General features: G+C 41.0%; 1 protein-coding gene across 12 annotated transcripts in view; it reads left to right on the top strand.

Moving 5' to 3' along the window:
• egln1a (egl-9 family hypoxia-inducible factor 1a) overlaps positions 1 to 27381 on the top strand; it is a 138029-nt gene that overhangs the window by 65554 nt on the left and 45094 nt on the right. For 5 of the 12 annotated variants that reach the window (XM_078541969.1, XM_078541967.1, XM_078541970.1 and 2 more), the window contains exons 3-4: positions 21039 to 21158; positions 23724 to 23822. The exons of 1 other annotated variant lie outside the window; for it this stretch is intronic. In XM_078541969.1, the coding sequence (XP_078398095.1) occupies positions 21039 to 21158; positions 23724 to 23822 (219 nt within the window). Of the gene's footprint in view, positions 1 to 21038; positions 21159 to 23718; positions 23823 to 27381 lie in introns of all 12 variants that reach the window. 6 more of the 12 variants (XR_013576611.1, XR_013576612.1, XR_013576610.1 and 3 more) reach the window with 2 other exon arrangements.

A 27381-nucleotide genomic window follows, 5' to 3' on the forward strand; every position in this document is an offset into this window, starting at 1 on the left:
TAAAAAACAGCCCAGGCATGATGGGCTAAATGTTCTATGAATTGCATATGGGAACAAAAATGTGTGAACAAAATACTATATCTGAAAAGCTGCAATAAGTAAGCTACATCTAGCAGGGTTGGGGGGGGAATACAAATTTTCAATAATTTGTTTGGAACATACTAGCACCAGGCATCACTCTCGTAACTGTAAGCAAATGCTATAATAGACTTCAGTGGTTTACAGGATCTCAATTATAAATCAAGCTTGATAATTATTGTCAAGAGTGCACCAAATGAACAGAAACATGCATTCTTGGGCAGTTGGTCACCTCTGCTGAGGCAGGTAAGAGCCTAGGCCTGTGTATCTTGAGCAAACAAAATGGAGAACAAGCCTTGATCCAATTTGGTGATTGAGCTGAATAAAATAGTGTTACCCTGCACATTAACTGGTACAGTATGTAGTGGTTTTTAGAGCTATAGCTATTATTCTGTATATCCACTTATTGTTAAATTAAAAAAGAGCAGTTTAATTCGTTTCTGGCTTCATCTCCTGAGCTGTTAATTTGCCTCTTGTAAGATTGATGAAGCATGCTTGAGGGCAATTGTGAGTTTACAGTAGCTGATACATGCAAGATGGGTTCCATTGTCACACCCTGGGTAATGCTATCCTCCAACTAGATATTGGTACATCTAGATGTTGGGCAGTGCAGACAAAGTCCTGATAAGGGATGCAAAGTTTATTTTTTATTCGTGGGGTTACAATGTCTAAGGTGAGTCCTAATTTGTACTACTGTCACTCCCCTTTTCTTAAAAGCCCTGAGTTTTGCTGGATTACAGTTCAGTCTTCCAGAACTTGCCTTGAGGTTTGGCACAAGCCAAAATAGTGAATGTCAACAGGTTATTCAGAATTCGAGAGTCCCACTGCTCTTTTTGATTCTGTCATTTAACTGAGGTATATATGCATGAATTTCCATCCAACTCCTAAAATGCTGAAGCCAATTTTAGCAGCTCTCCACTACTGTCAGAAAAACAGTGTTTATATAGTGCTGTTAGGACTGCTAGACTTTATAAGGCAGTTATGTTTATAACTGTCTCCTTTAATTCAAGGTAAAATTGAGTAGTTTGGAGAAGGGGGATGTGACCCTTATGAAATCTGTCCGGAGACAAGACAGTGTTACTCGGTACCATGATGAAACTCCGAGAACTCGAGTGCCAGTTTTCACATCCTGACACAAGATGGGCAGCTGGTCTGGCTGAACACAGACTTGTTTTCTCAGTCAGACTCTCAGAACCTGGAGAGAGAGGGATATGCTGCTGGACGTGCGAAGCAGAAAAATGACATCTGTGAGAGCAGGATGCTTTTAAGAGTCGGATTTTCTGTTCAGGAGCAAAAACAGAACAGATGGGACTTTTGGAGATTTAAGAGCCGTGGAGCGGACCTGACGGCTGCAAGTCGGTTTGAGTATACTCAGAAGACGGAGTGAAGGGACTTTGAAAAGGACACTAGAAGACTCACCCTGATGTGGCAGGGAGAATGGAGCCTGCCAAAACACTGGGAGGGATTTGGACTTGAATCTTGAATCTACAAGGTTACAGATCTGTTGAAAACATGGCGTAACATTTAAACTCGGTGTGGGGTTTCTGGTTAATGGGGGAAAGAACCTTTTCTGTAGTTTAGTGTATTGGTTGTCTACTAAATAATGTTTAGTTGCTATTGATTTTAGTTTGTTACAGTAAAAGTTTTAAAACATGTAATCATGTTGTGATTCTCTTGTGTTGGCCACTCTTTTTGAAAAAAATTATTGATCTCTACTGGGATCATAACAGTGCCTTTATCATATCCTCGGGGGTGCCTCACTTATATAGGTAAATTTCAAAACTAATTTGCACGCAGTAAGGCCCCACAAACAGTAAATGAGATAAAGGACTAGTTAATATTGTTGATTGAGAGAGGAATATTGACTGGGACAGCAGCACAGAGCCTACTCTTTAAATTGTACATTGAGATCTTTTATATGCCCTTTAAACCAAAGCCCCACCTGCCTGATAATGTTTTGCCTGAAAGACGCTGTCATTGACAATGCATGACTCACTCAGTGTTACACTGGAGTGTTAAGATTGGATTATGTGCACACTCCTGACTGTGATTTGTATGCAGAGGCGAGAGTAGCCAAGCTAACACTTAGCTTAAATGAGCTACCTCGGTATAGACTTAGAATTAAACCTGGAGCTTCATAATCTTAAGCAAAATACTGCAGGTGCTGGAAATAAAAACAAAAAATGCTGCAAATACGCTGGAAAGCATGTCGGGCAGCATCTGTGGAGAGAAACCAAGTAAACGTTTCCGGTCAATGATCTTTCATCATAGTCTTTATGCCTTACTACTACAATATTTCTTGACTCAACTATCTGGGAAGGAAATTAGAACTCTGAAAAATCTGAAAATGGCTGCTTCCAAAGATAATGTCCTCCAGTGGAGCTAACAGCTATCACTAAATTGGAGGATCGTTTCTTACTGTAAAATTTGAACATTTAAATGTTCAAAATAAATTGGATGTTAGGAAATTGTATATCCTAAATAGATGAATATTTAATTGCGTTATTTTTATAAAAGACATTCTGTAAACTTGCAGGATTTATGGAATTTGCAAGGAGTCTTTTAATATGTTGCCCAATGACCTGAATGATTTGAGATTTTCCCTTTAGACTTGTCAAAAGGCCATTGACTTGTTTAGCATAGGATGGAACATAAGTTTTCCTCAGTGCTGCTTCTTGTTTCTTGGATTTGTCTTAGTCATCTCTGATATCTTCATGAAAGTGCAATAATTTTGTAATGTTATTTATACTCTCGTTATTCATTTGTTGAAAACATCAAGTTCTTTGAATTGACACTTAAGACTGAGTAAACCATCTTGAATCTTTGTCCCTTTTAACTGGGAATGATTTAACCTTTTAATTTTACAGATACCTGTTAATATTTACGAACTAGGAAAGTAAAAGTTATTGTGGTGTTCACAGTAAAAGAAAAAGCAATTTAAATTTATATAGTGCCTTTTACAGTCTCCAGACATTCCAAAGTGTTTTGCAGCCAATTAAATATTTTTGAAGCATAGTGATGGGGGTAATGTAGGAAATAGAGCTGTCAATTTGCACATAGCCAGTTTCCACAAATAATTATGTGATATGGCCAGATAATCTGTTTTTGTGATATTGGTTGAGGGATAAATATTGGCCAGAACACTGATGATTATAGGGAGACTTTTCAGGCTAGCAGACCTAATCATAAAAAAGCAAAGTACTGTGGATGCTGGTAATCTGAAGTTCAGGGTCATGCTTGTGGACTGAACGAAGGTGTTCTGCAAAGTGGTCACCCAATCTACGTTTGGCCTCCAATGTAGAGGAGACCACGTAGTGAACAGCGAATACAGTATACCAAATTGAAAGAATTACAGGTAAATTACTGTTTCATTTGGAAGGAATGTATGGGGCCTTGGATGGTGAGAAGTTGAAAGAGCAGGTGATGCATCTCCTGCACTTGCACAGAAAGGTGCTGGAGGGAAGGGAGTAGATGTTGAGGGTGACTTGGGAATTGGGCAGGGAAACATTTGTTTTGTGATGGCATCATGCTGGAACTTGTGAAAATGACAGAGGATGATCTGTTGAATACAGAGGCTGATAGTGTGGAAGGTGAGGATGACACAGACTCCTGGCATTACCTGAGCTTGAAGGAAGCCTCATGTAATTAATGCTCCCACCTTAGTTTCGAGTATTATTTTTCTGGGAATGAGGGGAAGGGATGAGAGCAGAAGTGTGTGAAATGGATCAATCAAGTTGGAGGACCCTGTTAATTCCCCTGGATGGGAATCCTTGCTTGAGGAAAAAGGAAGGCACAACAGAAGCACCAGTGTCTAAGGTTACATCATCAGAATGGATGCTACAGAAAAACTGAGAATGGAGTGGAGTCATTACAGGAAACAGCGTGAGGATGTGTAGTCAAGGTAGCTATAGGCATCTGTGGGTTTGTAGTGAATGTTAGTTGAAAGCCTATCTCAAGAAATGGACACATAGCAGTTGAGGAGGGGAAGGGAAGAGTCAGATGGACCAGGTGAAGGTGAGAGAAGGGTGGAAATTGGGAACTCTGAAATTTTCCAGTTCATGTTGAGAGCAGGAGGCAGCTGCGATACAGTCAGTGTACCGACAAGAGAGATGAGGGAGGGGTCCTGGGTAGGACTGAAATAATGAAAGTTCCACACAGCCCACAAAAAGACAAGCGTTGCTATGACCCATGTGGGTACTTTTAGGAACAGCTTCTATTTGTAGGAAGTGAGTGGCGTTGAAGGAGAAGTTGTTCAACGTAAGAATAAGCTCAACCAGTGAGAGAGGGTGGTGGTGGAGGATGGGGACTGACTGGGCTGTAGTTCAACGAAGAAGTGCAGAGCTCGGAGACCACCCTGATGGGGGACAAAGATGTAGAGGGATTGGATGTCCAGGGTGAAGAGAAAATGGTTAGGGCCAGGAAACTGTTGAAGTGATATTGGGCATTAGAAGAGTTATGGGTGTAGGTAGGAAGAGACAGTACAAGGGGAGAAAAAAATGGAGTCAAGATGGGGAAGAAGTGGGGCAGGAGCAGGCTGAAATAATGAGTTGACTAGGGCATTGTTAACCATAAATACATCCTTCAAGTAAGAAAATTCTCATTTTTAAAAATAATTAGCTTTTGGTAAGATTATCTTATTTCGGAATTAAATGGGGGAATTCTTTGAATAAAAATTGTCCTTCACATTCCCTATTAAGTGCCAAGATGAAAAAGAAACACTCAAGCAGCCAGTTATAATAGAAATATAACACACAACTATTCAATTAGCTCCTCTGATAATGATTATAAAGGAGCCAATGCTAACATGCAGCATACCTGGACAACATCCAGGTTTGGGTTGACAAGTGACAAGTAATGTTTGCTCAAAGTGCCAAATAATTATATCTAACAAGAAAAGTCTCGACCACTTTCCTTACCATCAAAGGTAACACCATCGTTGAATTACCCCACCATTAACATTGTGGGGATCACCATTAACCAGAAGCTTAACTGAACCAGCTATATCTATATAGGAGAAACTGAGAACAAGAACAGAGCAGAGATCCAATACTTTGCAATGAGTAGCTCAATTTTAACCTCATAAAAATTTACAAGGCTTAAGTCAGGATTGTGATGGAAAATATTACCATTCACTTGGTTGGGTGCTGCTCTATCAATATCCAAGAGCCCTAACCCAATCCAGGCTAGAGTAGTTTCTTGATCAACACCCCTTCTACTGGAAACATACATGCCCTCCACTGCTGCTGCACTGTGGCTAACTTTGCAGTTTTGGCCTTTCTCCTTTTACTTTACCTTCTATAGGTTTCAGCAACATTTCTTACATATTTCCCTGAAAAGTAAAATTTACCAGTTGTTTCTTGTCACTTTTTGGGTTTTTAAAGTTTTTTTAAGGGTTCGTTGTAATTAGCTATTCCCTCAAGTGAATCCCATGCCTCGTGCAATCTGGAACATTCCTTTTCTACACAGTATCTGGGTAAATGATAGCAAAAGCAGGTGATCATGATGGAGAACTCTTGACGTGTGCATAGGCCACAGGAATGTATCTTGCATCATCAGGTGATTCTTCTCTCTTCAAAAATAACTGAATACACACTCCTCCAGATCTGATGAAGAGTCATACGGACTCGAAACGTTAACTGTATTCCTCTCCGCAGATGCAGTCAGACTTGCTGAGTTTTTCCAGCTATTTTTGCTTTGAATAAGCTGTTGGCTTTGCTGCAGAAATGTGCACCGTCAGCCAACTTGTCTGCTCTGCACAAATGGTGTTTCTGTTGAACTATATTTTCTATATCCCTGGGTGTTACTGCTGTTTTGGGGAATACAAAATACAAGTTAAAAATTCAACAGGAACAAATAGTGCATTTTTTGTTCAAGCCCTTTGCCCATTAATGCTGTCTCATTTCACAATTATGTTGTGGTTTCAATTGATTGTTTCAGTGGACATTTAACTATTTAATACATATTATGGTCACTGCTTTTCTGAATTTTATTATCTTGTTCCTTCTAAACTTCAAGTATGCTAACTTAACTCCTTCTTTCTTAGTATCTCAAAATTCCAACCATTTTCCTTTCTCCAAAGGTGGTCATTCTTTATTCACTGCTTCCTGCTTATCTTGTTTCACTTCCCAGTTTTATGTCGTACTGCTCTGAGTGTCTTGGTGCGTGGCCTGGGTATCACCTTTGTTTCTCAATTTAAAAAAGCTGCTACTCTTTAATCAACCTGCTTGAGTAGGACAGGGTAAGAGTCCCCTCTACCTTGCTGCTACTGTTTGTCACTTCTACAAAACTGGAGGAGACTGGTTCCTTCTCCGGGGACATCGAAAGGAGATGCAAAAAGATTAAGGTGGTTTACAATTGTTTGGCTAACTTTTTATTTCAATGTGTTACTTTGCAGGTAAATCAAAATATTCCTTTATTTTACTTTTAATGCCAAATCTAGCCACTTTCTATTATATTTTCTTCGTCGATCAGTCAAGATTTTGCATTTTTGCTTGGAATCTTTACTCGTAAAACTGAGCATTATTTCACAGGGTAACATAGTAATCCCTATAATATTTTAGTAGTATACAGAAACAAAGAATAAAGTGCAAAATTATAGTCAGTCGTCAACATAATCCCCTGTTCATTTTGTTTTTTCTATCAATGTTTCCAGTGGTTTATTTCAAATTCACTCAGTTGAAATGTGATGGATTTTATACTGTGGAAGATTTGGAGCAAAATGGAAGGTCAGGGATAGGTGGGAACTAAGGAGAAATTTGACAAAGATACCATGGACAAAGGGAGTGTTAATGGTAGTGTTAAAGACTAAAGAAGGCACTGATAGTGGCATAAAGGTAAGATAGCAGAATGTGTTAATAGCACAAGAGCAAGTGCAATAAAGTGCAAAATTGTAATCAGCCATCAATATAATCCCCTGTTATCATAGAGGTCTACAGCACAGAAAAAGGCCCTTCGGTCCATCGAGCCTGTGCTGGTCAAACAAGTATCTAACTATTCTAATCCCATTTTAAAGCACTAGGCCCATAGCCTTGTATGCCATGGCATCGCAAGTGCACATCCAAATACTTCTTAAATGTTATGAGGGTTTCTGCCTCTACCACCCTTTCAGGCAGTGAGTCCCAGGTTCTCACCACCCTCTGGGTGAAAAAATTCTTCCTCACATCCCCATTAAACCTCCTGCCCCTTACCTTAAATCTATGCCCCCTGGTTATTGATCCCTCCACCAAGGGGATAAGTTTCTTACTGTCTACCCTATCTATGCCCCTCATAATTTTATATACCTCAATCATGTTTTCCCTCAATCTCCTCAGCTCTAGGGAAAATAACCCCAGTCTATCCAATCTCTCCTCATAACTAAAACTCTCCAGCCCAGACAACATCCTGGTAAATCTCCTCTGTACTCTCTCTAGTGTAATCACATCCTTCCTATAATGTGGATTCCAGAACTGCACGCAATACTCTAGCTGTGGCCTAACCAGCGTTTTATACAGTTCCAGCATAACCTCCCTGCTCTTATATTCTATGCCTCGGCTAATAAAGCAAATATCCCATATGCCACCTTAACCACCTTATCTACCTGTCCTGCTACCTTAAGGGACCGGTGGACATGTACACCAAGGTCCCTCTGATCCTCGGTACTTCCCAGGGTCCTACCATTCATCGTGTATCCCTGTGCCTTGTTTTCCCTGCCCAAGTGCATCACCTCACACTTATTCGGATTAAATTCCATTTGCCACTGATGAGCCCATCTGACCAGCCCGTCTATATCCTCCTGTAATCTAAGGCTATCTTCCTCACCATTTACCACCCCACCAATTTTCGTGTCATCCATGAACTTACTGATCAACCCTCCTACATTCAAGTCTAAATAATTTATATATACTACAGACAGCAAGGGACCCAACACCGATCCCTGTGGAACCCCACTGGACACAGGCATCCAGTCATAAAACCACCTCTCGACCATCACCCTCTGCTTCTTACCACTCAGCCAATTCTGCATCCAATTTTGCCAAATTACCTTGGATCCCATGGGATCTTAACTTCGTTATCAGTCTCCCATGTGGGACCTTATCAAAAGCCTTGCTGAAGTCCAAGTAGACTACATCAAATGCATTGCCCTCATCGACACACTTGGTCACCTCTTTGAAAAATTCAGTCAGATTGGTCAGACATGACCTCCCCTTAACAAATCCAAGCTGACTGTCCTTGATTAATCCCTGCCCCTCCAAGCGTAGATTAATTCTGTCACTCAGAAGTGCTTCCAATAGTTTCCCTGCCACTGAGGTGAGACTGACTGGTCTGTAATTCCCTGGTTTATCCCTCCTTGAATAACAGTACCACATTGGCTGTCCTCCAGTCCCCTAGCAACTCTCCTGTAGCCAGAGAGGTATTGAAAATTATTGTCAGCGCCCCTGCTATCTCCTCCCTTGCCTCACTCAACAGCCTGGGATACATTTCATCCAGGCCTGGAGATTTATCAACTTTTAAGCCTGCCAGACCACTTAGAACCTCCTCCCTTTCTATGCTAATTTCTTTAATTATATCACAGTCCTTCTGCCTGATTCCCATACCCACGTCGTCCCTCTCACTTGTGAACACCGGCACAAAGCATTCATTTAGAACCTTACCTACGTCTTCCGGCTCCACACACAAATTACCACTATGGTCCTTAATGGGCCCTACTCTTTCCCTAGTTATCCTCTTATTCTTAATGTACTTGTAAAATAACTTTGGTTTTTCCTTTTATTTTACCTGCCAATGTTTTTCATGCCCCTTTTTGCTCTCCTAATTACCTTTTTTAAGTTTTCCCCCCCCTACACATTCTGTATTCCTCTAGGCCTTCCGCTGTTTTGAGCCCTCGGTATCTGCCATAAGACCCCCCCCCCCCCCCCCGCTGCTTTCTCTTTACCCAATCCTGTATATCCCTCGACGTCCAGGGTTCCCTGGATTTGTTGGTCCCACCCCTTGTCTATACTGGAATATGTTGGCCCTGTACTCTCCCTATTTCCTTCTTGAATGAGTCCCACTGCTCTGACGCAGATTTACCTAAAAGTAGCCGCTCCCAGTCCACTCTGGCCAAATCATATCTGATCTTATTCAAATCGGCCTTTCCCCAATTTAGAACTCTGATTTCTGGTGCATCCTTGTCCTTTTCCATAACAACATTGAATCTAATGGAGTTATGATCACTATCTGCAAAATGCTCCCCCACTGATACCTCTACCACTGGCTCAGCTTCATTCCCTAAAATTAAGTCCAGGACCGCCCCCTCTCTTGTAGGACCTCCTTGGTACTGGCTTAAAAAGCTCTCATGGATGCATTTTAAGAATCCAGCTCCCTCTAAACCTATCACACTATGACTAACCCAGTTAATGTAGGGGAAGTTGAAATCCCCCACTATTACTACCCTATTATTTTTACACTTCTCTGAAATTTGCCTGCATATCTGCTCTTCTTTCTCTCTGACTGTTTGGGGGCCTATACGCTCCCAGTAATGTGATTGCTCCTTTTTTGTTTTTCAGTTATACCCATATGGCTTCATTTGAGGAGCCTTCTAAGATGTCATCCCTCCTTACTGCTGTAATTGATTCCTTGATCAATATTGCAATACCCCCTTTTTTACCTTCTTGCCTGTCTCGCCTGAAGACCCTATATCCTGGAATATTGAGCTGCCAATCCTGCCTCTCTCTCAACCATGTCTCTGTGACAGCAACGACATCATAATTCTGTGTGTTAATTTGTGCCCTCAACTCATCTGCCTTATTGGTCAAACTCCTTGCATTAAAATAAATGCCATCCAACCTTGCCAAACTCCCTTGTGCCTTAACCGGCCTATAATTTCTATGCCTCCTAGACTCACTTGCTCTCTCTTCTAATTTTAGCTGTGCATCTCCCCCTGCTGAACGTCCTCTCAGGATCCCATCCCCCTGCCAAGTTAGTTTAAACCCTTCTCAAAAGCACTAGCAAACCTCCCCGCAAGGATGTTGATTCCATTCCGGTTCAGGTTCAGGAATCTACTTTCCTGCTTCTCTTTAGCTCTGAAGAAGAGTCATACAGACTCAAAACGTTAACTCTGTTTCTCTCTCCACAGATGCTGCCAGACCTGCAGAGTTTTTCCAGCATTTTCTGTTTTTATTTCAGATTTCCAGTATCTGCAGTATTTTGCTTTGTTTTAAAATGGCAATTGTATGAAAATATTATTTCAGTGCACCATTTTGGTTCTTTACATAGTAACTTTGCACAAGTGACTTCCTGGACTAAATTATAGTCACGATTTATCCGCGCAATATTGTAGGGTTTTTATGCATAGATTGAAACATTGCACAATCTTTTTATGCAAAAAGTTTGTGTAGAACCTGATGACTTCACTTCCAACAATTGAGCAAAGTCATGCTGACCTGAATGAAATCCACATCTGTAGTACTGAAGGACATTCCACTGTGTTTGTTTTGATGCAGAGTGATATCTCTAGCTACATGAAGTCACAGATCTGTGTCTTGGTGCATGTGCAGCCTAGTCACTTTTTTTTTTAAGGTGAGTTTTTTTCCTTATTTTAACACGCTTGAAGTGATTTCAGAATCTTGCATCTTAACTTTTGGATGTTATTCTGAGACTGTGACGTAGAAAAGTAATGTGAATGTAGCTTGCTAAGTTCAGCCCCCTTAACTGTCCTGACATTGACTGATGTGTTTACTCATCCTTGAGTTTTCCTCTCAGCCCCGACATAGTTGTGGATTAGCAGCAAGCTGCCTCACGCACTGCACGTAGCAAGATCATTAAGAACAGTGCCTGTCTGGCACAAATCCAATACCAGGAAGTTAAAACGAGTTCATCTTACTCTGGGGTGGTGGCTGTATTCATATACAATAGTGTGTGAGAAGAGGAAAACAGAACAACTGTTGTGAAAGTAGCAAATTTAACACTGCTTGTTTTTTTGACACAGTTTGAGGTTTTGCAATGCTAACTGTGCTTGTTTGTGTGCCATATGGGACAGATGTTAGTTGCATCGGTAGCAGTCATTTATTTCTCCTCGCTACACCCACAAAAGAAGTCTTATCTGCACTTGCTGACTCTTGCAGTTGCCCACTGATAAGGGAAATAGTAGCTGTAGGAAAGATCATTTTAGCAGCGTAGAGCTTTACTGGTTTTCAGCTATTCCTGCAACCAATTCCTGTAACCATACATCAGTAATTTGTACTTTTTAATACTTTCTGCAATGAAATATTAAATAGTTTTTTTGACGTTGTTAAGGCTTGATTTCTGACAGGCTCCAAGTTGCAGTAACCGTAATATAAATAATTCATCTCCAGTATTGTAAGCACAATGGGATATAGTTCTGTCTTCACTGCTGGGTCAGTAATCTGGCAAAGCAGATCACCTGCCTGTTGTAGAACCGTCCAATTTTGTGTACCATTTGAAATCATACTGAATTCTTAATAGAACATATAAAAAGGATTGCTTTATAAATCAAATTGCTTTTAAAAATGGTTCAGAATAGAGTTTTATGCAGCTTTATTCCTACAATTAAACTAAGTGATGGAGTGTGTTTGACCTTTTGAAGACCTGTCCAGATATGTATTTTTATGAATTACCCTTTCAGAGGTTTCCTATTGGAATTTATGTACTATATTATTGTTGTTAAAATTACTCTGACCATTGCGTATGTTGTTCTTTGTCTCATAATCTCTTTAATGTAGACTGCTTCTGCCCCACCGCTAAGTAGTACCGCCACTAGGATAGGTTATATCTATCGTCTCTGTTGGGACTTTGCCCTTTAATATCATGTACTTGGTTTTTCTTAAAGTATAGAATAAAGCCTTTTTAATCATTACCAGTAAATCTTTAATATTAAAAAAGCCATCCTATTTGCTGTGAAAGCAAGGAGAAAGAGATACATGGACAATCAATCAGCCACGTAGGTCAGCAAATGAAGTCTGGCTTGCGACTGGAAGACTTGCAGTATCAGAAATATGCGTAGGCAGAGTCTAAGCAGCCCAACTCATGGGGATAGTATGGCTCTTTAAAAAAAAAAAAATATTTTTCTTGTTCTCGAGGCTCTGAATTAGAGAGATTTAATTACATCAATTATTTTATATTTCACTTGCTGTCTATAAAATGAAGTAGTTTAACAATGTGTATCTGGTCTTGTATCATGAAATAGTTCAGTCTGCCTTCAGAAAGATTACAGTTATGAACACGCACAACTACAAAACATGCATCATTCAATTTATGTCATGAATCCTATTGTTTACACACAGGTTATGCAGTTGTACAATTTTATACTGGCTGTGTGAGCATGCTTCTAAACACACTTTGGATGAGACATTAAACCAAGGCCCCATCTTCCTTGTCAGGTGGATGTAAAAGATTCCATGGCACGAAGAATTTTTCTTTATGAAATACCTAAATGGGAGAGACTAGTATTTGTATATCTGAATATTTAAGGTATATCCAAAACCTGTAATGGCTGGTAAGGATTCTGCTATTGCTTAATTTTTTTATTACACCTTCTATCTCTTGCTCTGTTTTCTCCCCCTCTCTCAACCACCATGATATTAACTGAATAAAATTAATTTTCACTAAGCTGCTGACCTAACTACCCTACCTTCCTTTTCTGGCTCCTAAACTAGCTGATAGTATAAATGGTTCTCTCCTCGCCACTCCCACCTGCCCTTTAAACCAAAATCACACATCTTCAAAAAAAAAAGCTACCCTTGATCCCTCTATCATTGCAAATTACTGTCCAATCTCTCACCTCTCTTACTGCTTCAAATTAAGTAAATGATTTGCTTTTCAAATCCAAACCTATTTTTACTGCAACTCTATTTTTTTGAAACTTGTCAATCAGATTTCCACTGTTGTCAAAGCGCTGAAGCAGCACGTGATCAGTGAACGTTGCAACCCTTTTTCTTGGCCTTTCGTCAGCCTTTGACATGGCTGCATAGCTATTTTTTGCAAAGCCTCTGCCCCATTGTTCAGCTGAGTGGGGCTGTTCTTGCTTGGTTCCACTCTTACTTATTCAACGTGCCTAGAGCATGTTCTTGTACCCTTGTATAATTAACGGAATCCCCTAAGGATCCATCCTTGACATTATCTGCAGACCTGGGAGTTAGGTCAACAATTACAGTAAAATCACCAGCTCTATCTCTTCACCACCGCATCGCTTGACCCCTCCAAGGCTTCTGAGCTGTTAGCTTGCTTACCTGACAGTATCAGTTGATCCACATTTCCTTTAGTTAAACATTGGAAAGGCCAAAGTCTTTGTCTTTGGTACCCACAAAAAACTCTGTCTTTGTCATTGACTCTATTTGTCTCTACTGTTTTGCAACCCCAAAATCCTATTTGACCTTGAGCACGGCTTCCGAACCCATATCATCTCCATGACAAAAAAACACCTACTTAATCTCTTTAATGTAGACTGCTTCTGTCCTACTGCAGTCCAGTGCCTGTCATGTTTTTATAATCTCGATTTGTCTATTCTAATGCTTTCCAAGCTGGCTTCCCATCCTCCACGTACTGTAAATTTCTGTTCTTCCAAAACTCTTGTTGTTTATCCTCTGTCAGACCAAGTGCTGCTAGCCCATGGTCCAATCCTTGCTGACCTATGATTGGCTCCCATATAAAATTGTCATCCTTGTGTTTCAATCCCTTTTAACCTTGCTTCTCACTGTCTCGGTAATGTCCTCCAGCCCTCCAATCTTCCCCCAGAATTCTTCCTTCCTCAAACTCTGCCCTCTTGTGCATCCCTCACACCACTCATCGCATCTCTGGCAGCAGTGTGTTGAACCGCGTAGGCCCCATGGTCAGGAATTTCCTCTCTAAATCCCTCTGATTCTGCAGCTTCCTTTTCATCTTTTAAGAACCACCTTGAAATGCTTAAATCTCTTTAGCCAAGGTTTTGGTCATTTCACATAACCCCCTTTTTGTCTGATTATTTTACTGTGAAGCACTGTGTAAGTTTTTTTGCATTAAAGATGCTATATAAATGAAAGTTGTTGGTGGGTGTAGTTGTTGTTTTAATTGCACAGTTTCTTAGGAGTGACTCTGTTTCAGATCTCCCAACCTGTGTTATAGTCTTCTGGGCCAACATAGTCCTTACGTTTTGAAATACAACTCTTTTGTTGCCTTCGAGCACCAATAACATGGGGGGAAAGACTGAGGAGCTCTTAATTGAGTGTTATTTTCTTCTTTAAAAATGTTGAGTACATTTTATTGAAAGTACTTCCCTTGATACTCCCCTTTTTGAAAAATCATAGTTAATGCGCCCTACACATTGGACGAACTGTAGGTATACCTACACCAGATGGACTGCAGTGGTTCAAGAAGGCAACTCATCACTGCCTTCTCAAGGGCAATTAGGGCAACAAATGCTGGCCTTGCCAGCGACACCCGCATCCCATGAAGTAATAAGTAATGGGTAATGAAGAAATGATCAAGGTTGAACTACTACAATTAAAGGTGTGCTGTCTTTTATGGGAAAAATGCATTTTGGCATTCTACTATTGGTGGTTTTAAACATAAGCAGAACCTATAAGCAGTTTCAGCAAACATCCTAAAAGCCTTATTTGGCAGGCGGAGTGCAAAGACAAAAACAGGTTGCCTTGATCAGAGCACAGATCCTGAAATAATTACTCCTTTGGTTTATAAGGTACATGTGTGCTCTTTGCATGTTGTAAGTACATAGTTGAAAAGATACATTTTTTTCTTCAGTTCTGGTTCAGTTGAATTGAAGGCCCCAATGCACAAGTGAACTGCATCACCTAGGCTTGTGCAGAAGTGCATTGCTGAGGAAGTGTGTATTGGCAGACATTACACTTTTGATTAGAACATTAGAAAAGCCATGCTTCCTTGTTCCAATTAAATCTAGAGATTCTGTGGTTCAACTTCAAGCAGCGCAGTTTGAATCAGAGGGTTGTGGGTTCATGTCCCACTCCCGGAAACCAAGAACTGTGATTGTACTCGAAAGAGTTGCAATCTGTGACTGTTGATAACTCGAAAGAGTTTCAAGCAGCGCAGTTTGAATCAGAGGGTTGTGGGTTCATGTCCCACTCCCGGAAACCAAGAAATGTAATTGTACTCGAAAGAGTTGCAATCTGTGACTGTTGATAACTCGAAAGAGTTTCAAGCAGCGCAGTGAGTTATTCTATTTATTATGCCAATGCTCTTCCTCAGTCAACACCACTCGAAACAGATTAATTTGATGTTCAACTTGTTCGTGGGATTTTATTTTCCACAAAAAAGCTGTATTTAGCTACATAACACATACTACAGTTCAAGCAGTTCATCGTATTGAGGGATGGGATAAGGAATGTATGAAGATGAGTAGATCATTCAGCCTATCAAGCCTGTTCCATCATTCGGTGAGGTCATAGTGATCTGTGACCTAAATCTACCTAGCTTTGACCTATCCCTTAACACCTTTGGTTAACAAAGATCCATCAGTCTCAGATTTCAAAATTTACAGTTGACTTAGCATCAGCTGCTGTTTGTGGAAGACTGTTCCAAATTTCCCCCATCCTGTGTGTAGAATGCATAATATAAATGCATATATTGCTGCACAGTGATTAAGGACTCTTATAGAAAATGTTAGGTTTAAAGTTACTGGGGTGCACTGACATTTATGCAGTTACTGTTTGACCTAACATTGGTGTTACATTCCAGACGGCCAGGCAATGAAAGACAGAACTGGAACTAGTCTTAGTACACACATGAGCATTTATTTACAGAGAGACACATTACAAACATGCAGTCCAAACCTATAAAATACCATTTCAGCCTGCTCCTGTATTTAAGAGCACAAGTTAATCTCCAGTTAATGCCCACCACCTAAACATATTAAAAACCCAATACAGTTGTTAGTGTTCACGTTAAACCATGTGCGTATCTGCATCCTCTGCTCCTGTGATTCTGAATTATTGCTTCTCTGTTAAACCATTGAAAAACAATTGTTCAGTTAGTATAGCCTTGTTCTCTTCATAATTTCTCCAAAATCCACCTCTGTTTCCTTACCTTCCTCCCTCTTCAAAAGCCTCCTTAAAGCTCCTCTTCTCTCAGACTACCTTAAGTCTGTGCGTGTAAGCCTTTCTCTCCTCCTTCTCCATTTCTTTCTCTCTTCAAATATCTGTGAATTAATTTGATATGAGTTGTGTCAGGGCATGCAGCTGTTACAAATAATAACGTTGACTATTAAAACATATCATATTCAGCTAAGTAGGTTTTGCATTTGATTGTATCCTTGCAAGATGCTGTTTCATTGCACCTGGTCATTTTGTATATGACATGACCTTGTAAAACATGTTTAGTGTGCATGGGCATTTTGTGGAATCGCCTAGTTGATTACCATTGCATTCCTTCTTTCAGCACTCTTATTTACCATTGATTTTGCCATCATGAAAACACCTTGTGCATTTGTACATGAACATTGAACCTTTTACTCTTTCCTCTTCCTCCTTGAGCTTTGGTGCCCCCATATAGTGAAGAGGTTTTTGCTACATCTCTCTTTATCACTTCATTGTTAAAGGAGGTCTTGAAGGTCAGTAGGTAATTCCCCTGCCACCTAAGTCAGAAACTCTGGGTTCAAGTCCCACTCCAGGATTGGTTGGCCACAGGAGGAGTGTTCATGGTTCAAATAGGTTGATAATCAGCCTGTTAATCCTTCCAACACTTCCCCACTGGTTCCCAAAAGGAACAAAGTGTGTGTGAAGATATGAAACAAACAAACTTACCCGTTGCTTATTCCCCCTGCAAGGACAAAAATGGGAGGGGGGAATGTTTAAAAAAAGTTAAGAAATCAAGAGAAAATGAAAGTAAAACACAAACTAGATGAGAACAGGGAGACTGGGAACCCATTTATATAAAGTATCTTGAAGTTCCAAGGTACAATATGTGAACTTATGTCTGTGATTCACCCAAAGTGCTTAGCCTCCCAGCTATGCAATTGTGGGGAAGGGACAAGTGAAGCTGAACATATCCAGCAATGAGGCACAGTGAACCATCGGGACATTAGATTAATTTCGGGTTATTTGCCCTCAGCCAGTTGTATTAGCTCATACCTGGAAGCTGGACTCCAACTCATCCAGTCAATTGAAAGGTATGTATTGGGGGCGGGGGGTGGGAGGAAACTTCAAAATCTCTTCTCCCTGCTTTGATAGTGGGGGAGTTTGGGAATTCTACTCCATTGACAAAATCCTGAGACTCCTTCAAAGCATGATACAGAAAATTCTTGGAGGCACACTTAAGTTTGGCAAGTTTTAGTTGCAATTTTTTTCCAATCCTCCCTTCCAGTGAAGGGCACCAGTTTGACTTGTAACTTTAGAGCTTTTTTTTTAGTCAATTGAACTTCAATATTTTGAATTCATAAAATGTGAGCACTTACAGTTTTCAACTATATGTATTACTTAATTTTATGAGAGTGAACTTTGTAGTTGACCTGGACATGCCTTATCAATAGTTAATTTTTGTTTTTAAGATTACAGGACCAATATGAAGGGCAAGGCTCATAATACAAGGTTTAAATGTATAAAAGGCAAGACTTATTAAATTAGAAAGTTATAATTAGGTAATGTCATAGTTGGAGTTTTAAAGCCTGAAGGGTACAGGAAGAAGAAAAACTTTGGAGATACCCAAATTAATGACAAAATGATTAGTTAAAATGTTGAAGTGCATGGTACCAGAGGTATGTAAATTGGCAATAAGCTCACGGTGCTGAAAACCATGTGATCAAGGACTAATCAAGAATTTCAAAGTGGTTGATAATTTGAGAGTTAACAGCAGGTTGAATAATTTGAGAAAATATTCCAGTTTGGATAATAGGGTGGCAATTAGAGTAGGCAATCACTTTTTATTTTAGGAGATCGATGAACATGAGCAAATTCCGAAAAGGCACAATGAAATGGGAGAGATGCAAGCTTACGGCTTACAACAAGTACTTCAGGGGGGTTTTCAGCAATACCTGAACTAGTAGCAACCTTGGAATCCAGAGCCAGGACTTGATAGTCTCTGGTTGAGCCAGGGAGTAAGGTTGTATTTAATATGATCAAATTAAATTGATCTAAAAAAATCACCAGAGTTAACAATTTACCATGAAGACAGAGTTATGTAGCAAGGATTATTTCTAGAAATTGAGAATTTTTCTAAGGGACCAGAGAGGCTTTTAAGTAAATTTGTTTTTAACTGTTTTAATAATGTTCTTAAACAAAGTAAAAGTTGATTTGGGATACTAAAGACTAATCAGAAGGCAAGCAAAGGTTGTGAAATGGGAGTATAACTGGTATAAATGAAAGAATATGTAGTGCCAGATTGCATAGAAGGGGGAAGAGTGAGATTTAATGTCTTTCATGCCAATTAGAATAATGTTAGCTCTTAAGCAGAAGGATCAAAAGAGTGAGAGTGCAGAAATAGGTAGCAGCAAATCCTTTAAAATTTTTCAAACCGAATGACAGAGCCCATTGTGCAATTCATGCCGGTTCCATGAAAGAGCTATCTAATTAGTCCCACTCGCCTGTCCTCTCCCAACAGCATGTTTTTTCCCTTCAGCTATTTATATAATCCCTTTTGAAGGTTGTTATTGAATCTACTTCCTCTACCCTTTCAGATAGCGTATTCCAGAAAGTGTAAATTTGTTTTCCCTCTTTCCACCTCTGGTACCTTTTTCAATTACCTTTTTAAATCTGTGTCCACTGGCTACCACCCATTCTGCCCCTTCTGAAATAGTTTCTCCTTATTTCCTATCTTCCCTTGGCCTGCTCTACCCTAAGATGAACAATCCTAATTTCTCTCATGTCTTTATGTAACTGAAGTCTTTATCACTGGCACCATTGTGGTAAATCTCTCCTGTACTCTCTCCAAGGCCTTGACGTTTTTCCTAAAGTGTGGTGCAACTAACTGGCTGCAGTACTCCAGCTGGAGCTTAAACTGTGTTGTATAAAAATGTACTATGATTTCCTTACTTCAGTACTCTTGTGCCTATTTAGATAGTCAATAATCCCGTATGCCTTTTAACAGCCTTCTCAACTTATCCTGTCACCTTCAAAGGCTGTGTACATATATCTGTAGGTCTCCCCCTATCTCCTCTCCACCGCCCCCCCCCCTCCCCCCCCACCAAAGTAAAATGGTACCATTTAATTTATAAACAGAACTTGAATATCGCTGAAACAGGAGACATGTTGCTGAAGCTCCTTGTCCTGCACTCAACAGGGCCCATTCTCTGCAAGCTAAAGGAATATGTTCAAGTCTTGCGCCTTTTTTTGAATTACCTAGGACCTTGGGGAGCCTATAGTTCCCTGTTGCTTTCTTCATGGCAGCACCTCGGTCAATCGGAGTCAACTTGTCAACCAGTCAGCAACTTTTTCTCCTGTAGTATAAATTGTGATTGCTTGAAATTTGGCATTCTTATGTTTGCCCTGATGAGTGCAAAATGAAAAGCTTTGGCAACATGTCTCTCTTCAGCAACATTTAGTTTATATTGTCTCTTCTCATTCTTCCTAGAAAAATAAATCACTTCATGTCTTACTGTGTTCCATTTCATCTTCCTTGCGTTTATCCATTCGGCAGTCTTTCTGTGCCCCCCTGAAGTATATTACCATCCTCCGCACAGTTCTTTTTGTTGTCATAGTCATTGAAAGCATAGTTATGAACCAAATAGTTATGATCCAAATATTTATTACCATCAGTGGTGACTTTTATAAACACTGATAGTATAATACAAAATAGAAGTTTTATATTTACAAATAGGATCCATTTTTGTCTGATTTCTAGTATTTTTGAAGTATAACCCATACTGACACCATCCAAGACAAAGCAGCCTGCTTGATTGGTACCCCATCCACAAACATTCACTCCTCCCATCACCTATGCACAGTGGCAGCAGTGTATACCATCTACAAGATGCACTGCAGGAACTCACCAAGGCTCCTTAGACAGCACCTTCCAAACCCACGACTACTACCATCTAGAATGACAAGGGCAGCAGACACATGGGAGCACCACCACCTGGAAGCTCCCGTCGAAGTCACTCACCATCCTGACTTGGAAACTTATCACTGTTTCTCCACTGTCGCTGCATCAAAATCCTGGAACTCCTTCCCTAACAGCACTGTGGGTGTACCTACAGAACAGGGACTGCAGCGGTTTAAGAAGGCAGCTCACCATCACCTTCTCAAGGGTAATTAAGGATGGACAATAAATGCTGGCCTAGCCAGCGACACTCAAATGCTATACATGATTTTAAAAATCTTGATTACCTTGCAATTTTTCACGTGCATTTTAGAAACTTTACTTGTAGAATGCCGTATGATGTCCTGAGGATAAATGTTTCACATCAGATTAATTACTTTTGAAGTTCCCTCATTTTAGCGCTTCATGGTATTGTGAAGTTGAGCTTCTCACCTGGAAATTTACACATTTTCTAACTGGATTTATTAAGAGTTAACCACGGAAGAAGAAACATAAACTTGGCTATTCTTTCTCTCAAAATTGTTTCTGAATGCTATAGAAAACACATTCCTGCAACTTATTAACTTAGGATCATAAATGTAGCATCTTGAATTTTTGAATTGCTAAGCTGGATTTTTTTCAACATAATATTTCCATAAAATTGGATTTAACATTTTAATCTCCACTCTAACAGCATAGGACTGATCTCAACAACGGTAATTTGAAGAGTTGACTAGTTAGTCAAAGGGATGGTCATTCTGTTCCTTCTCAAAAAATGTAGGCTGCTATAAGAAGATCACTCTTGCAATATTTACATGCCCAGGTGTTTCATTCACATAGCAGGAGGCTTATCTAAAGTAAACATTGGTAGACTACTACAAGGTAGGCATGTATTGTAACTGTGCTGATAAATCAGTGGACCAAATCCTAATCTTATGGACTATGACAAGAGAGCATGGAACAGGATAAGTCTTGAGCTTCAGTTCTTTCCAGTTTTCTTTACATTTTTCTTTACTGATTTACAGGCAATGGTGGCATGTTACCCAGGCAATGGAACAGGATATGTTCGCCATGTTGATAACCCTAATGGAGATGGACGATGTGTCACATGTATATATTATCTGAATAAAAACTGGGACGCACAGGTACATGACATTCGTTATTTTCAGAAATATTGCTGAGATTTTTTTAAAAGGCAGCAGGTTGGAAATAACACAAATTTAATAGAGCTACAATAATAGAGAAATTCTGACGTGGGTTTTAGTTTGTCTTATGAGAACTGTTACTTATATTTGTGATTAATTGTAAAAATAGACTTGGCAGGTAACAGGCAAGTGATGCATGCCCCATATGAGAACCAAATAACTCGAATTGTAATAATTCCTCTTGACCAATTCACCATAAGTTTTATGGACTGATTCATGGTTAATAAAAGCGATTCTGAAATATGGCACTGCAGGTGTTTTAAACTCAACCAATTGCACAAAGGGATGTTTCAACCACTGCACACAACACCAAAACAATCGTGCATGTGCAGAAATCTTGCATGCAGTTAATTCAAAAGTTATATTTTCTATTTTTATTATGTTCAAGCCCTGAAGCTTTCCTAATATTAGGGGAACATGTGTACAGGGCTGGAGTATGATGAACTACATGTTGACCTGTGTGGGCAATCTGGGAACACGAATTAACATGGAGAAATCAACAAGGGAAATAGAATAGTTCCTTTTGCCACATGGATAAGTATGCGACTATAATTTCAGGTTAGGGTGATGAAGAGAATGATATAGATGCAGATAGAAAGTAAGTTATCGAAAAGTGAGTTTTCAAGAGGTGCGAGATGGTATGCTATAGACCTATGTAGCAGCACAGAATTCAGGGAGGATAGACCTGACCAAACAAGGTTGAAAAGTGTGAAAAATAAAGATCGACAAATATTTGGTATCGTAAAAGCAGATCTGACATGCTCACATCTTGCATGCATGGAAAAATTTGTATAATTGAAGATATTATTAGACATGCGAACAACAATGCTCTGTATGTGATTCATGATGTGTGATCTTAGTTGGTGATCCTAGAGAAAAAAACAGAAAGAAGTACATAAAAGCACATGACTCTTCCCTTGTCCAGTCTCTTCCCACCTACATCCGTGATTCCTACATCATATCAACAATTTCCATTCCCTGGCCCTAACTGCCGCCTCTTCACCATGGCCGTCCAATCCTTCTACACCTCCATTCCCCACCAGGTCTGAGGGCTCTCCACTTCTTCCTTGAACAAAAGCTGGAACAATCCCCATCCACTACCAATCTCCTCCATCTGACTGAACTAGTTCTCTCACTGAACAATTCACCCACAGCTACCTCGACTGCAGCTCCTTACACCCTGCTTCCTGTAAGGACTCCATTCCATTCCCTCAGTTCCTTTGCCTCCGTCGCATCTGTTCCGATGATGCCATTTTACAAAACAGCGCTTCTGACATGTCTCCCGTCTTCCTTCTTCCTTAACTGAGGTTTCTCACCCACTGTGGTTAACAGGGCCCTCAACCATGTCCGACCCATCCCCTACACCTCTGCTCTCACACCTTCCTCTCCCTTCCAGAACTGTAATAGGGTCCCCCTTGTCCTCACTTTTCACCCCACCAGCCTCTGCATTCAAAGGATCATCCTCTGCCATTTCTGCCAACTCCAGTATGATGCCACCACCAAACACATTTTCCCCTCCCCCGTCAGCATTCCATAGGGAACGTTCCCTCCGGACACCCTGGTCCACTCCTCCATCACCCCCAACACCTCATCCCCTTCCCATGGCACCTTCCCATGCAATCGCAGAGGGTGCAATACCTGTCCCTTCACCTCCTTCCTCACCATCCAAGGGCCCAAACACTCCTTTCAGGTGAAGCAACGCTTCAGACTGGATGACTGCCTTGCAAAACAACTTCGCTCAGTCCGCAAGCATGACCCAGACCTTCCTGTTGCTTGCCATTTCAACACACCATGCTGCTCCCATGCCCACATGTCTGCCCTTGGCCTGCTGCAATGTTCCAGTGAAGCCCAACGCAAACTGGAGGAACAGCACCTCATCTTCCGATTAGGCACTTTACAGCCTTCTGGACTTAACAACCTCATACCATGAACTCGCTCCTTTATCTACACCCCATGAGCTCACTCCTTTATCTGCACCCCTTTTTTATGTCTTTTTTCAAAGTTCATTTTTATTTTTTATCCACTTTATCTCTCCTTTTTCCCCACCTATTGCTGGCCTTCTATCCAGCTTCACCTGCTCCTCGCCACCCCCCACCCCCCAAAAAAAAACAGTATAAATTTCTTCGCATTTCTACTTCTCTTTAGCTCTGAAGAAGCGTCATCCGGACTCGAAATGTCAACTCTGTTTCTCTCTCCACAGATGCTGTCAGACCTGCTGAGTTTTTCTAGCATTTTCTGTTTTTGTTTAGGATGGAGTACATTATGTCAGGGGGCTAAGACCTCATATATCATTCTGGCCAACCTATAAAATTATTTTAAATAAAGAACCGGACAAAGACCAAAATGACTGAAGCCAGGACTGGCAATGACCCACACAAAAGGAATTTCTGGCCTTCAGGACCAGCAGCATTCTCATTATCTCTAAAGAGGCGCTAATGCCCCTTGTGACAGCTGAGATCGAATCCTAAGGAGTTGTACAAAGACCATTTATGTTTCTAAGGTCAGGCTCTGGCCAATGGAGATGATCGTCTACGAGGACAAAAGACCCTGAAACCTCTGTTGAACTTATTAATGGATGAAACATTAACCGTCTCAAGAATCCAGGTAAGGAATATACATCCTTTGTTCAAATCAAAGTAGAGAAATGGGAGTTATGTCAGAGCCCAAACCAGCCCACCAACCCCCCCAAGCTGCTAGAACCTGTAATATTGCCTTGTGGAGCTGAAAGAGGCAGTCTGCCATCTTCCATCAACCAAACAGCAGCAGAACCAGAGCTCTGTCCAAGCTTAAATTGCCTGGCCCTCACCTACACTTTCTACGAGAACTTTGAACTTCTGTATCAGTGACTATAAGACTAATTCATCCGCATGGGCCCATCTTATTGTGGATGTCATTTCTACTGGCAAAGTGTATTATCCAGCATCAGTCTTCAGCCGGCTGACTCTGAAAGAATACACCATTTGACTTTGATTCTAGATTCACATGAAAAGATAATTCTTATTTTGTCTGTGGTGGTCTTTGCCCTGTACCTCTTTCTTTCCCTTATCCCTTTCTTATTGTATGATTGTACCAGGGTTTATGTAGCAACACCACCCACCCCCCACCACCCCGCATTTTGAGTGTGTATAACCCTCTGATTTTACCCTACCTATTAACAGAGAATTGGATCACTCCAAAACTGAATGGCTGAGGAAAATGCGCCACCACTAATAAAGGGGGAAATCAAAAATCAAAAGCACCTTTCTGATAATGGGTGGTGAGAGGAGAAATCATGGCTATTTAAAATTGAACCCCTTCCTGTCCATAACAGAAATTGGGAGCTCAAGTCTGGGAAATTTGCCATTCCCATGAGCATTGGATAGATAGGAAAGGCCACTACCCAGAAAATAAATCACAAAAGAGGGTGTGAGGAGTCCCCCTGCAGCCCGAAAGGAGAATGCTCGGAGGCCGTTGTGTTCTCATTGCAACAAAATAGGCCATTCCAGACCTGAATGCTGGAGATTGTGTGGCAAGCCAATTGGCCTAGTAGGACTTTATATGAGCAGTCCCCCTAAGAACGCCCTAATGGGTAGTGCAGCAAAGTAGGCAGAGATTCTCACTACAGAAACGTACAATGCCATGCCCTTCAAAGGGTGTGTGTTAGAGCTGGACAAACTCCTAGAGAGCTTCCAGAGTTTTATCCTTTCAGGAACAGTGTCCTCCTACCTGTCCAAAAATGTGAGCAAGTCTGTGCTCAGGGACACTGGCCACTCAGTCCTTAATGTTGGAGGGAAGCTTAGAGTCCTCCCTGAAAGCCAAAGCACTGATCAGTGGAATGGGTGGACGATCTGTGTCTGCACTCCTCCATAATGTCCATCTAGAGTATGACCTTGTTTCAGGCCCTGTTACAGTAGGGATTGTCCCTAAACTATCAGTAGCAGGAATCAATTTCCTCCTTGGAAACGATTTGGCTGGCAGGAAGGTGTCCAGTGAAAGAAAAGAGGCCATTGTTAACTAGCAGAAATCTGCAGAATCCCCTAAAGAGGCCATAGTCCTTTTAAAACACCCCACTCTCCTGACCCTCAGCCTACCCACTGTCCCTAGGTCTGAACAGTTGAACCCCCAGATTATCAGAGTGGACAGGCAGGAGCTAAGCTGGACAAGAGCAGCTTGGCCCTATGATCTCAGGGTCTGGTACCCACAGAATGAGATACCCAGCACTCCCATGCGAACGCCCAGAGCAGCTTGACCATCACTTGTCCCCTGAGTGCTTACCACCCAGTAAAACCCCCAGACCCTTTTGAGGATACTTAATCAGGAGGTAGGAATGCTTTATCCCCAACAGAGGGAATTCAGCACTCTAGCACTGAATAGACTTTCCCCAGACAGATGAATTTCAAATCCTCCCAAGTCACCTAAACCTTCCAAAATCCCAGGACCGGGCGATGCACTTCCAAACGCCCTGTCCCAGGGTTAAACCTCAAAATGAAAATGCAGCAGGAAACTCATTGCCCTGCTAGCTGTATGTCTAATGTGTCAGTGTTAATGAGAGAATGCATGTATACTTCTTCACTTCCTATTCTTTCTTCCTTAAAATCACTCTCTCACACACACAAATAAATAAATTGAATTTATTTCCCCTTCCCCCCCCCTCCCCCCACCACCCCCTCTCCCCCCTCACCCCCGAGGTGGCGAGGGGTGTCAGAGGGCTAAGACCTCACTCTATATTTTTATGAAAATATAAAAGGTCATCCTGGCTAATCTATATTATTTTTAAAACACTTGACAAAGGCTAAAATAACTGAAGCCAGGCTCTTTCTCAAGCTATGACTCACACAAAAGGAATTTCTGGCCTTCCAGAAACAACAACAATGTCGTTATCTTTGAAGAGGTGCTAATGCCCCTTGTGACTGCCGAGATCAGACCCAAGGATTTGTACAAAGACCATTTCTAAGGTCAGGCTCTGGCCAGTGGAGATGATCGTCTGCGAGGACAAAGGACCCTGAAACCTCTGTGGAATTTATTAACGGACGAAACATTAACCATCTCAAGAATACAGACAAGGATTGTACACTTTGCCCAAACCAAGGTAGAGAAGTAGGTGTTTTGTCACATGACCTCCACATCCAGCACCTCTTTTCCCCCCCCCCCCCCCAAAATACCCCTCCCACGCTGCCAGAACATGTAATATTGCTTTACGGAGCTGAACGAGGCAGCCTTCCATTAACCAAACAGCAGCAGAACCAGAGCTCTGTTCAGTTTTAAATTGCCTGACCCTCATCTACACTGTTTCTACGAGGACTTCTGTACCAGTGCCTGCAGACTAATGCATCCCTACGGGCTCATCTCATCGTGGAAATCATTTCTACTGGAGTAGTGAATTATTCAGGATCAGCCTTCAGCCACCCAACTCTGAAAGAATACAGCATTGGACTTAACGTCAAAGATACTGTACATTTTGCAGGGTGGACAAATTAATATATATAGAATTGAATGGGGGCCGCTGCAAAATTTTTGAGTTGGAGATTACGTGAGAAGGAATGAGAAATTAGGCTGGAGGTGTAGGCAAAAAAGATTGGGTGCAGAAAATGTATTTAACCTTGAGGAGGATTTTTCTCTGTTCGGAGGACTAATTGTATTGTTGATGTACAACACAATCGTGGCATCACAATTACTTACTTTATTCATTTACGTGATGTGGGCATCGCTGGCTAGGCCAGCATTTATTGCCCATCCCTAATTGCCTTTGAGAAGGTGGTGGTGGTGGTGGTGAGCTGCCTTCTTGAACAGCTGTGGTGTAGGTACACCCACAATGATGTTAGGAAGAGAGTTCCAGGATTTTGACCCAGTGACAGTGAAGGAATAGTGATATATTTCCAAGTCAGAATGGTGTGTGGCTTGGAGGGGAGTTTCCAGGTGGTGGTGTTCCCATCTATCTGCTGCCCTTGTCCTTCTAGATGCTAGCGGTCGTGGGTTTGGAAGGTGTTGCCAAAGTTGGTGAGTTGTGAAACTTAAAGTGCTAATTGAAACTTGGATGGGATGCTGGGGTGGCTGGAGGTGAGAAAGTGAAAATGGATATGCAATAAATAACTCAAATAATCAAATCTGCTTATTTTTTTCTCTCATTAACTCTACCTTGTAGATTTATAATTTCCATCATTAATTCTCTGACTTCTAAAACTGG

Source organism: Cetorhinus maximus, chromosome 5, assembly GCF_964194155.1.
Source record: "Cetorhinus maximus chromosome 5, sCetMax3.hap1.1, whole genome shotgun sequence".
Taxonomy (NCBI): domain Eukaryota; kingdom Metazoa; phylum Chordata; class Chondrichthyes; order Lamniformes; family Cetorhinidae; genus Cetorhinus; species Cetorhinus maximus.